At 31.4% G+C, this 13,272-nt stretch overlaps 1 protein-coding gene across 4 annotated transcripts; it reads right to left on the bottom strand.

Annotated features, from left to right (window-relative positions):
• Positions 1-1,291: 1,291 nt before the first annotated feature.
• On the bottom strand, positions 1,292-6,358 carry LOC133678681 (protease Do-like 9). 4 transcript variants are annotated; one of them, XM_062101121.1, is made up of 10 exons: positions 5,671-6,358; positions 4,873-5,072; positions 4,606-4,786; positions 4,277-4,468; positions 3,911-4,143; positions 2,579-2,680; positions 2,415-2,465; positions 2,179-2,283; positions 1,908-2,024; positions 1,292-1,633 (listed from the first exon to the last, which is right to left on the bottom strand). In XM_062101121.1, the coding sequence occupies exons 1-9, from the start codon at positions 6,185-6,187 to the stop codon at positions 1,926-1,928; spliced, it is 1,680 nt and encodes a 559-aa protein (XP_061957105.1). In that variant the 5' UTR covers positions 6,188-6,358; the 3' UTR covers positions 1,292-1,633; positions 1,908-1,925. The 4 variants fall into 4 exon arrangements, with proteins under 4 accessions (XP_061957105.1, XP_061957104.1, XP_061957103.1 ...); XM_062101120.1 differs by having other exon boundaries at positions 1,292-1,584; XM_062101119.1 differs by lacking the exon at positions 1,292-1,633 and adding an exon at positions 1,666-1,719.
• Positions 6,359-13,272: the final 6,914 nt, after the last annotated feature.

The following is a 13,272-nucleotide window of genomic DNA, read 5'->3' as shown; positions in this document are numbered from 1 at the left end:
TTATTTTTAAAATACTTGATATAATGTCATAGAAATGAAGAAAATGATTTTCGACTTCACCACAGGATGGAGCTACAGTAAATTTTATACGGTGCTCATACCATGTCATCAACGTATCCTAATTTCTTGGTTTGTTTTATGTCTGCAATTTTCTTCCCTACAACTCCCAATCCCTAAAAAAGCACAAGCCATCGGGACCTCTCAAATCCATAATCTTCATCCAAAACACCAAAAAAAATCACAACCCAAGCCTTTATCTTTCTCGACCAAACCTTTTCATAGTTTAAATTCAAATAAGTCACCATCAATAACTTGAGTCTTCGCTTCTCTAATGGGTCTTTCCTATGCTTTTTTTTTTTAAAAAAAATCATATATATATATATATATATATATATATATATATATATATATATATATATATATATAACTATCTCTTCTTATCCATTCATGTTATCATTGCAAATTTAATCTAAGCTACCATATAACCAGGACACTTGCTAAGATACCTCCACGCTTTAAACCATTTCATCACGAAAAATTAAGAGAGTATTTATAAGTGGGGTAGAAATGCTTTTCAAATTACTTTTCATTCTAAAATATATTAAAATAATATTTTTTTTATTTTTAATATCAACACATCAAAATAATCTAGAAATATCAAAACATATTAATTTTTTTAAAAAAATAACTTCAATATTTTTTTAAAATCACTTTTCAACTGCATTACCAAATACAAGCTTAAATACAAGCTTAATCTAGTGCATTTTTCTCATAATTTTGTTATTGTCCCCGCTAGAATTCGACAATGATGGATTCAATCTCACACAAACTAACTGGGAGTAGTTTTTTTATTAATCATTGTTAATGTTAATAATGAATTTATTTTTTCCAACTTTATTTAGACCCGTTCGAGATTATAATAGTAGTAATTCAGATTATCTTTTATTTAAAAATATATTAAAATAATTTTTTTATTTTAAAAAAATTATTTTTAACATCAACATATCAAACATATCAAACCGATTGAAAACATAAAAAATAATTATTTAAAAAAAAAACCAAAATTTTTAAAAACATAGTTTGTGTCACATTCCCAAACACTCTTGCTGTGTAGGATACCCAGTCCGGTGTCTATTTTCTTACCAAACACAAAAAGTATAGTATATGGTTTTTCTTCTCTTTTCAAGTACGCGGGCCGGGGGGGGGGGGGTGTCAGATCACTTTGTGGGGTAGGGTATCAGATCACTTTGTTATTTGATCTTCATACCTAAATAATTTTGCTCAGGCGAAAAAAAGGAAAATGGCTAGTATCCAACACAACAGAATGTGCTCCCCATCTCTTGGGTGGATACTGGCCATGCGATCTTGCATTTCTTTCCTGTTAAGATTGCATAAGAACAAGGAGCACAAATATAGAAAAAGAACAAAACTCATATACTGAGTTATCATTCTGCACCTTATTGTGGAATTTATTATCTGGCACCTCGAACAGGAGAGCATCCAGCGGCTGCTTCTCACAATCACTTGCTGGGTTAGTGGACGCACTAACCAGAAAAATGAGAGCGAGAGAGAGAGAGAGATCGGCTGTCCAAGAGATATCAGCATTAAAACTACTCGTGTATATAGATGACGCCTGTAAATTTTAAAGGCATAACCCTAACCCAATAAAACAAAGTCCTGACGCCTGTAAATTTCCATTATTGTGTTGCCAATTTCGACCTTGCAATGCAAGCACATAAGCAATCAGGTAAAGGAAAGAACGTTCCCATCAATAATACACGCGGTGAGCTTCCCTCATTGAAAAAATCTACTCCACCCTAGATTTTATAAATTAACAAGCCACACCCCGTCTTTAATGAAGGTAATATGGGGGGTAACAGGGCTCTGACAAGATTATTGCAACGTACCTAGACAAACACTCAAATTCATGGCTTAAGATCATCAGAAATTGCAGAAGGTATGCCATGAGTGGTAAGAATATCTACAGTAGCTTCCTTGGCAGTCTTTGTCCGGAGAACAACTATCTGCACCAAAGTACAGGTATAGATATAGAAATCAGTACCAGACAGAACTAGTATAAATAGCCGAGATGCAAATGTTGGAACACACAGACCCAAAGACCCTCTGTGTGTGTGTGTGTGTGTGTGAGAGAGAGAGAGAGAGAGAGAGAGAGAGGACCTGGTCATATTCCAGATCAAATTTCAGAAACTCATCATCAAAATTCTCAACCATGTTGGCCAAGCTCTTCAAATTCTTCACTGGCTTACCATTGAAAGCAACAACCTGCATAGATACAGAATAAATGACATCCAAAAAGAGATGTAGTTCACCAAAAGAAAAGGGGAAATAATAAACAGGTTATACCAACTCAATGACAGAAATAAAAGGCACTAGTTACAAGACTGATTCTTCACCTGGGTGTTAACAATGTCCTCATACCCAATATTAATGTCAGCTACAAGCACCTGCCAGAAATTTTCCAGGAGAAGAAAAGTAAAGTGCAAGATCAGTAGAGTAGAATAGTGGCCATAGGAGCTGACATGTGTGCGTGCATGTGAACGTGTGTGTGAGAGAGAACCTGAGAAACCACAACTATCTGCTCATCCGGGGATTGTGGCATTGAATGCAAAAGTTTGTCCAGAAGCTTGACAGGAGCTTCAAATTCATATTCCTTGCCATACTGCACAATTATGCAAAAGAGCAGAGGCAATGTAAAATCAGTTGACCATGAAAGTACTATAATGCTAAGTATTGCATTAAACAGAGAGAGAGAGAAATCCATGAGAAAGTTGGCATGAAACTGAAGCTGCAATTGGCAAGGTGTGAAAAATTGAAATAAATAAATGAGGTTAATATACAATTAATTATTTGTCTTCAATACCCATTAAATTAAGTTCAGAATATAGCAAAATCATAGAAATGGAGAACAATATTGGAATAGATAAACATGTAAATGCAAGCTACAAAAATAAAGGCTCCGCAGGTGAAATAAAATACTTTTGTTGAAAAGATAAACAGGAATCCTCATATTGCAACCCTTAGAACAAGAAAAAAGAACTATGGCTAGCAAAACATAGAAGTATTACTACAACAGAAATTCATTTTAATTACAATCCATATTTCTAATCCTAGTTCACAATGCTAAGTTACAAAAGGACAGTGATAACAGAAAACAAGCTCAGGAAAGTTTGATGGAACTCACTAGTGACCTAATTAGATGAATATCCATTTCAACCCAAGATAAGTTCTGGATTTGGACATTCAGTTACACATTAGCACATTTTCATTAGGTGAACAGGTTTAGTATGTAGGAAATCGGCTTCAATAAAAGGGTAATGCCCAGAGTTTTAGTACAATTAGAATTTAGTCCTTGTATTCTACAATCAACACACTTCCTCTAATGTTTTATGTTGTGGTGAAAGTTCAATATCCTATCATCCCCAGATTCAAAAGCCAAGAAAAATCATGGTGTTGATTTATTAAACATAAGTTGATGTACCTACAGGCAAGACAGATAAATGACTCCATGATGATGCACCAATTACAAATTAGATTATGCAGTACTACATAAACCATAACCTCCTTAAAGCATTTGCACCAACAAATACATGCAAACTTGCACAAACATACAAGACGAAAGTTTAACGGGCCTTGTCTCTAACACATAAAGCATACAAGTTGAAAAATAGCACGCAGTAACATCATATTCAAGAAATGTAATAAATATCACACAGCCATAGCTTCATGCACAAAAAGAATTAATCACTCACTTCATAGAGTGTCAATTAAAATAGATGTATTTAAGACCCATCAAGTTTTACTATTACTAACTAACTAATACTAAGAGAAGGCAATGGCAGTATCATGAGAAAATATATACAAAAAGGAAAGCAAAAGGTGAAATATGCACCTCAGAACGGAGATAAGGAACAGAAACTGTCGTGAATACAAATCCTGCAATAATATAATAGGATGGAGGTTTTCCCTTGACATGCGGAGGAATTAGCCTTCTGTGAGTTGAGAGTTTGATGTCAAATTCTAGAGTCTTAGAATTCCGAAGAACTTTGATCACAGCATTATCCCCAGTATACTTTTGGGAAATAAGATAGCTGAAACCAATGCGCTCACCATGCCGAAAGGGAACTGATATGTCAAGAACAAAAGGAGGTGAAAATTTCATGCCACAAAGAATGCCATGTGAATTAACTTTGGAAAATCAGAGTTCCTAACAAAGCTCCAGGTGCTTGTTTTTAAGCATAAAACATTATACACGAACCTGTTCCATCATTAGCAATATCTACCCCATCAAAGCTGAGAATGATGTCAGATGGCTGCAAGACTTCAGATTCTGGAGCAGTGGGGTCAATTCTTCTGATACGAACACCCTTCTGATCAGATTTCATACCCATTGCCACACGCATATCTGGATTTTCCATTTTCTGCCATTCAATCCCAAGAAACGGAAATCCTAGCATGTAAGGGATGATCATTAGACTTTAACCAAGATCAATGAGCAATGTGATACTACAATAGACACATTGCAATTTAATTACACAGTATACACCTGTATACAAAAGCCAGAACCAAACATGTACAAATACTTACCTGTGTATGCTCCATTCTTCTCATAATCTTGGATGAAGTGCTTGATGACCGGAGTTGGTATAACATACCCTATATTCTCAGCATCTTCATGTTTAAGGGACTGAAACGCAATGCCCACACATTCACCTTTATCATTAAAGGCAGGACCACCAGAATTTCCTGAGTTTATAGCAGCATCTATCTGCAAATGAAACCATGAGAAAGGCATGTGAGGGAAATAGTTCGATAATTACAGATAGCAAAATGCAAGGGTTTCAACAACATTACTTGCAAACCCAGAAGCTCTGTGGATCCATGGGCGTAGGATAGGATCTCTATCCGAGATACAACACCACTTGTAACAGAAATTGTGTCCCCTCCAATTGGGTAACCAACAACAGTTACAGCATCTTGAAGTGAAGGCAATTCTCCAAACTCTACAGGTGACACACCTTCCCAGAACTCATCATCATTGACTGTTAGCAAGGCTGCAAATCACAAAAAGAAATTTTGCTTTGAACAAAATATCTCATCCTTTGCACCCATTGAGGTATATAGAGTTAATAAAGCTCACTCCTTTATAAGAGAACCACACATTTAATTCAAATTCTGATTCATCTTATGTGCAAGATCTACTTCTACAAATTTCTTTTCCAGTACAAGTATCTGTCATCTAGTTTTAATTCATCACACCCATTCCCTTGCCACAGGAAAGCTTTACCACACGTGGGACCATCTCATATCCTAACATATAACTATCCATATCCCCAATGTACTCCATGAAACTTGTATGAATTTTTCTTGCAAGTCACATTTACTATTTCAAATCTAAATCAAAATTGACTAATTACTCCATTCCATAAAAAAAAGGGGGAACATACAAGTTATCCTAGCCAATAAAAGCTGGTATTTTTCGTTCTATGCCAAGAAAGTAGGGTGCAGAAAATACCAAAAGCATCAAACAACAACATAAAGCTTAAAGTCGACAATAGTAAAAATTGATTAAGCACGTATCTATCTCAAAAATATGCCCTATAATTGATTGAGCTGAAAATCGAATACAACACGAAAAGCTTGAATCTTTACCAATATCACATTCAGTTCCAATAGCAAGAACAGTAGCCAAATACTTAGTATCAGAGCCACGCTTCTTAAGCTTAACCTGTGTATAATGCTCCACAGAATGCGCATTAGTCAAAACCCTCCTTCCACCAATAACAAAACCACTACTACTGGAACTATACTGCCTCTTCCTCTGCCACGGAAGCGATAAATTCGGCTCCGTGTGCACACAAAACACTTTCACCACCGCATCCATCGCCGGAACCACCCTGGTCACGCCCTCCACAGGCGGCGCAACCCCAATTTCTCCATTAATTAATGGTGGGGGTTTCTCGGGCTTCTCTGGTGAGTGCTTGGATCGTTTCTTAGGACGGCCGCGGCGGTTTTCGTGTTTTTTGGCGCTGGTTGGGGTGGTAGAATTCACGATTTCGACATTGTTAACGGAGAAAACCTCATCGTTTATGGTGGAAGTTATGCGGTCTAGGGTTGTCTGGGTTTTAGATTTGCGGCCTCGTTTCTTCCGTTTTCCGTCACTGGCCATTGAGGAGGGAAGGAGGTTTAGTGTTTTAGGGTTTGTTTTTCAAAGTTAGATTTTGAAGGACAGTCGTAGATTGTCAGTGTGATGATTTTGTAATCATATTGTAAGGGTTTATGTTAAAAGCAATCAGGCCCGCTGGGAAGGAAAAGAGAAGAAGGTACGGCAAAGCGGATTTATGAGATTATGGGTATTTTAATAAATAAGTAAGCTAGATATTGTAATTTAAAGTATTTTTAATTTAAAAATATATTAAAATAATATTTTTTTTATTTTTTAAAATTTAATTTTGATATTAATATGTTAAAATGATTTAAAAATATTTTAAAAAATAAAATAAAATTTTAAATAAATGATGTTTTGACTGCATTATTAAACGTTTTTTATAACTATAGAGTCATCATGCATAAAACAATTATTTAATGAATTAAATAGCTTTTTATATTAAAATTTATACATGATTATTTTTAAAACTTTAATTTTTTAGAAGCTAAAATAACATGTTTTTTTTATTTATAGAGACTTATTTTTCATTTATTTTGCATGTAAAATTCATCTCATAATAATTTTAACTAAATAAATATTTTTTTAAATATACTTTTAAAACTGTAACTTTAAGTATTTTTCTAAAAAAAAATTTTAACCACAATCCCATAAATTATCACAATATCAAACATAGATTTACTCAGCACTGTTTTTGTTTTTCTTTTATCGTTTTTGTATTATAGTCATTGAATTTTTTTTTTTAAATTTGTCCTTTTTTATCATATTAGCTTGGAATTAGATTTCATGGCATATTTTGATTTATTTTTCTATGAGATCATTGTAATGTGAAAAAAAAACATCATTATATTGAATTGATACTTTGTTTTGTAAAGAAAAATCATTTTTTCCTTGCAGAAAAAAGAGACCAAATTTGACAGGGTGGCATCAATGCAAGGTTTTTTTTTTTAATTGTTGTTTAAAGTCACACCTTTTTAAAGAATTTTTACACATTTATTTTCGATCCTTATAGTTTTTAAAAGTTTAGTTTTGATTCAAAATTTTATTTTATTTATTTTTCAATCCCTAACTTTTAGATATTAATGAGGAAGTCATCGAAAAACAACAAAAAAAAAAAAAGATTTTGGTTGGCCAATTTTGGGCAACTAAAAATATGATTTTTATATCAATGGATTGGATGTTTTGAGGAGAGTTTGATAGAGGTGGATTTTCCTCTCACAATACCCCCAAAAAATAGATTGATGTCATTAAAGTTTTCTTTATTTACAGTTTTTTGCGTTTAAGAGAGATTAGTGTTTTGTGATTTCAAATGGGTTTTTAAAAGCTTTATAAAGTGTTTCAATGTAAAAAAAAACAAGTTAAAAATGGGTTATTTAAATATCAGAAGTTGAACCCTGATTTTCTCGTCGCCAAGTTTCTAGGTTTCTAAGCCCAAGCGTGCAGGTTCATGGGTAGCCGGCCAAGCATACACTAGCTTGCCAACCATAACAGTGTTTGGCCTTTTTTGATTTTATTTTTATTTTATTTTAATTAATACCCTCCTTTTTATATATTTTTAACTTTACATTATTTTTTATTTAAATTTAAATTAACGCCATATCTTATTTTTTAAAATTATTTAAATCATATTTTTTAATTATTTTATATTTTTATAATATTCCAAAGATATTATTGTAATTTATTTTTAAATTTTTTCTTGTATATATGATATAAATAAACTGTATTTGCATGATGTATTTATAAAATAAAAATCATTTATTTTTAATAAGAAAAAATAACCTCTAACGTAAAAAATCAAAAACATATAAATTAAAAAGAAATCAAGGTTAAATATTTTTATTCTTATCTATCTATCTATTGCTTTTATAATAAAGATTAACCTTTTATTTTAATATTTAATTTACATTAACAACTATTTCTCAGTTTATATAGTTTTTTAAAAAAATATTATTATGTGTCAACAAACTTTGCGTTTCGCAATTAAAATATATAATACAATAAAATGCATTCGCAATATTGGCACATTATTCTACCATGTTAAAAATTGAGTTGGAATCCTACCTGCAACAAAATGCAAGTTATCAAGCTAATTTTACACTAGGTTTAGATAATTGTTTTGTATCACCCTTGCGTATGCTAATTTTTAGCTTCTTATCAATTTAGTACATGAACTATAGTTATTAAACCCGATCTAGGGGTTGATTCAGCTAAGGGACCAGGTCCAGGTTTCATGGGTCAACCCGAGTCAACTCGGGTCAACCCGGAAAAATTTTAAAAAAATTAAAGTTTTAATATTTTATATGAAAAAATTAAGAAAAAAATCCATGTAAATATAGGCTATACATATTTTAAATAATGAAGTTGAAAAGAATATTTTAAAAAGTTTTTTTATCAAAGATATTATGTTAAGCTTTTAAGTTGAAGTATTTAAACCAAAATTTTTTTTTATCCCACATTGAAAAACATAGTTTTTTTCTTGGGAACATGGAGTATATATACTAATGAATTTCAAATCCCACATTGAAAAAACATAGCTTTTTTATTGTGAACGTAGAGTATATATACTAAAGGGTTTCAAATCTCACATTTAAAAAAAAAAACATCGGGTCTCACCCGTGTCACGGATTGACCCGCCGAGTCGACCGGGTTTGGCCGGGTCATTGCACCGGACAATCTTTTTACAAACCCGGACCGGTCCAGCCCCCAGGTTGACTGGGTCCTGGGTTGACCTACTGGGCCGACCCACCAGGCCGACCCGGATTTAATAACTATGACATGAACTCTATTTTATTATCAAATAAGTATATAAATCTTTTTGACCATGCCTTATGAATGCCAAAAAAACTAATCACCTTCCTTGCTCATGGAGGAAATGGAGGCGTATCCAAGGTGGCGATGCATGTAAGGCGTCTCACGGTGGTTAGGCGGTGATTGGATTTTTTTCTCTCTCTTTTCTCCCTCTTCCCCTTTAAAAACATGCTAGCCCAGACAAAATTAAAGGTTTTCCTCCATTTGCTTCTTATTTTAATTGTGCCCCTCATTCTTTTTATTGTCCTTTATTTGTTTTTAATTTTTTTTTTAATTTCATCCTTTATGATACAAATCAAGCCAAGTCCGTATTTGAACTTAAAATGTATGATGACTAGTTTTGTGAGATCAGTTGTATCTCTAAAACCGTACATTAAAACGAGTTAAAATTTTACAAGGAGATACTAGACACATGTAACTATAATTTGGTAGATTTTCAGGTCAAATGGATTTTGAGAACATATAATTTCATAAGATCAAAGTTACTAAACAAATCTTGTCAAATCTACCAAACTAGACCCTTGTTCTGGAACATATATGGAGATACAGGTAGAATATCTCTGCGATTCAATTGTTCTAGAAATCTTAAGCTTGTCAACCATATATGGTAGCTCCAATCATTCATTCATATGAGAGAGAAAGAAGTATTTGAAGTTAGGATTGGAATTTTGCCAATAATATGTGAAAATTAGAGATTTAAGCTTTATAAAGGATTTTGATATGAAGAATTTGTTTTTATTATCTTATTTTATTTATTTAATTAATGTTGAATAATTATTTTTAATTCGGATTTGTTTTGACCCACTAGAAATTGTTTAGGAGTTTATTTTATTATTGTACTTTATGTTAGTTGAATGCTAGTTTAGGCTCATTAGTTTTCAACTCAAAAGGGGTTCATTAGGGTTAGTTAGAGCACACTATATTATATTTTTTTAGATGCAAATTTCAGCAACAAGTTGCAGAATAAACATAATTTTTTCTTTTATTTGTTTGTGGCAAAACAACTTTTGTTTTTGTATGGACAAAGATTGTACACTGACTTATTGAAGATTAACTAGTTTCGTGGCATCATTTGCCTACTTAGGGTTCTTAGATATAAGATTATCTCCGAGTCTAAATCTTTTTTCCAATACCTTTAATTTTTAGAAACAGGGTTACCTCTGGGTCAAAGTTCTATCAAACTTGATTTTCAGCTTTCCGGGTTGTTATCTACTTCGTTAAAAGTTGTTTGATCATGTAATAAAAAGGTTTCACATCACTTTAGTATTTTGTCATATTTAAAATTTATATCAAATTTGGCCCTTATTATTTTGATTATTTGTTTTCTTATAAAAAAAATTCATCCCTTATCATTTGATTTCATTTAGTTTTTACTAGTTAGGTAGTTCGTGCTACACAATAGGCCAACCTTTGTTTCAGCATAAAAAATATAAAAAAAGATATTTTTTTAAATAAAAAAAATAATATTCAAGTAATTGGCTTGAGTGAGTTTAATAAATTTTGTTAATTTAATAATATCATTAGAAAATAAAAATATCGACAACAAACAAAATGAAAAAAAAATGATTCAATGTAAAAGATGAACGCTTGTCAATATTATAAAAATATATCTTCAAAATATTCCAAAAACATCACAATGATCTTATTTGTTAACAAATTTCAAATTAAATGAATATAATAATTTCATAGAAAAAAAAAGACAAAAAAAGTGAATTATTGTTAACTTTTTAAACTATGACCCGGGTTATAAGATCAAAAGTATTATATATGAACCATCTAGGTGGTGGCCTAGTGGTAAAAGCTTAGGACTAAAAGGTTTGCTTCCTCTGTAGTCTCAGGTTCGAGTCCTATAGTTGCTCATATGATGGCCACTAAAGGCTTACATAATCGTTAACTTCAGGGACCGTGAGATTAGTCAAGGTGCGCGCAAGCTGGCCCGGACACCCACGTTAAACTAAAAAAAAAGTATTATATATGAAAAAATCATGAGGGTTAAAATCTAAAAACAAAACAACGCAAAAAAAATCCAAAATAAAAAATACAATAAAAATAATGAATTTTTAAAATTGCAATGAAAAATAAATCAAAAGGCAACAATAGATTTTAATTTTGAGAGTTAAATTGAAAAGAATAAGAACATTAACAAAAGGAAAAAAAATAAAATAATACACTATAAAGTTGGATTGAAGGGTCAAACTAAAAACAATAAAACTTTCATAAAAAATTTAAGGAAAAAAAATAAAAATTCATAAGAATAAGCATCAAATCCTAAACACCAAAACATAATAAAAAAACTAAATATACAGAATTCTTCAATGTGTTTTTTTACACTAAAAAAACTCTTAGATGTAAATCAGAAAACTTATGCACGCATATAATTAAACAACCCAATAACCATTGTGTAAAGTAATGAAAAAAAATTTATCAACAATAAACCAAAATGAAATTGAGAAAACCAAGCGAAAAATGAAGATCAAGATATCTAACATCGTAATATGGATAATTTACTTGGTTATATTTAATGAATTCCTCTATCAAAATAAATTTGTAATAGAAAAACACATAAAATTTGTAATAGAAACTGATATACACATAAAATTTATTGAACAATAATTTTAAAAAACAATGCAAGGTTTCACATATGAAAAATCTTATAAAAAAATCAATATTAAAAAAAACAAATTTAATCTATATAAAATTAAGAAAAAATCACAAATGAATCATACCTACCTCTCTAAAAATTAAACACACTCAATATCATTTAAAAATAATCATAATCTAATTAAAACATAAATAAAAAATTTATTTGAAAAATATACACAAACAATGCATTATTTTTTTAAAAAACTGAAAAATTAAAAAAAAAACCAAGGCAGACGCTGCTGGGCCTAGCCCAATAAAGCAACGGCCCGCGCATGACCCTTTATTTTTAAAAAAGTTTAATGGGGCAGACGATGTGTCGTCGGCCCTAATTATTTAAAAAAAAATAACGTGTCGTCTGCGAAACCCGGAATCCAACCATTGTGTTGTCCGAAAAAATAGGGTCCTTTGTTTTTTTCACTCAAAATCTCATTTTCAATCCATTTTGACACAAAACACATGGAAAACACTATAGAGACCTTGTGAAACTAATTCGTGGCCACCAAAAAACCAATAAACTGCCCCAAAACCCAAAACTCACCCAAAACAAAAAAAAATTTCTGAGCTTACATATGTTGTTTTAGGTATTTTCAAGGTAAACAAACACCTAAACATAACCCCTCCTCATTATTTGAAATATTTTGACATAAAAATCAATTATTTTGATAGTCAGAATCTTCCCCAACGACCATTTTCTCTCTTTAAACCGGAATCCAGTGACTCTCTCTCTCTCTCCTCCTAACAGAAAAAGACTAGATAAAGAGGAAAATGAAGTTAGGTACCAAAATGTATTGTTTTTAAATTCAAGGGACTAATCACCCAATATCTAAAAAATATTGGGGGGGGGGGCTAAAATAAATGTTTTAACAAAACTTTCAACCCGCCCCCCATATTAAACGAGATTTTCACTTCAGTTCCTTAGCTTTTAATTCAACCCTTTCTCTTAAAATAATATGTAATTAGGGGTTAACTTGGGTTCAAAAAGGCCAAATCACATAAAATAAAAGTGCGAAAACCAAAGTAAAAATTACCAAAAAATACACTGCTCCAATCCACAGTGTATCGTGAGAGAATGCACAATAATTCTAGCATAGTAAAAGGCTAATGCCTTTTAGCTATAGTTAATGTTAGATTTGGTCTTTATTATTTTAACTATTATTATTTTACCCTGGTTCCATTTTTGAATTTCTTTTTTTTATTTTCATCCTTCAATATTTAATTTATTTATAATTTAGCTTCCTTAATTTTCTAGTGTAATAATCTCGATCTCATGACCCAAGCCACATGTATGGAATTTTAACCCATATTGATATCGGTCTTTTTTATGTCTTTTTTTTCTCCGATTCTATTTTTCAATTTCATCATTAAACATTAGGTGTATTGAAGATTAAGATTCTTTATTTTTTTTTCTCAATTTACTTTCTATGATGATAACCCGATCTCACGGTCTAGGTGATATATTTTCCATGCTAACTTAGATTGGCTCGTGGATTTTACATCATTTTTTTTTATTTTTTTATTTTTATATCAAATTTATTCCTCATTCTTTTAATTATTTTTATCCTTTTATAAAATTGATTTTCAGCCTTTAGCATTTGATTATTGAGGATTGATCTTCGTTATTTTTTGAAGTGGTTATT

This window comes from Populus nigra, chromosome 18, assembly GCF_951802175.1.
Source record: "Populus nigra chromosome 18, ddPopNigr1.1, whole genome shotgun sequence".
In the NCBI taxonomy this organism is placed as follows: domain Eukaryota; kingdom Viridiplantae; phylum Streptophyta; class Magnoliopsida; order Malpighiales; family Salicaceae; genus Populus; species Populus nigra.
Note: the sequence above shows the minus strand (reverse complement) of the source record. Positions and strands in the feature narration are given on the sequence as shown.

What these genes read in the sequence shown, in the direction of transcription:
- LOC133678681 (XM_062101121.1), bottom strand. Translation starts at nt 6,187, where the DNA reads ATGGCCAGTGACGGAAAACGGAAGAAACGAGGCCGCAAATCTAAAACC. An exon ending in CAGAGCTTCTGGGTTTGCAA is followed by an intron (nt 4,787 to 4,872) that starts GTAATGTTGTTG and finishes TTTCATTTGCAG; the next exon opens with ATAGATGCTGCTATAAACTC. An exon ending in TATTGCTAATGATGGAACAG is followed by an intron (nt 4,144 to 4,276) that starts GTTCGTGTATAA and finishes TTGACATATCAG; the next exon opens with TTCCCTTTCGGCATGGTGAG.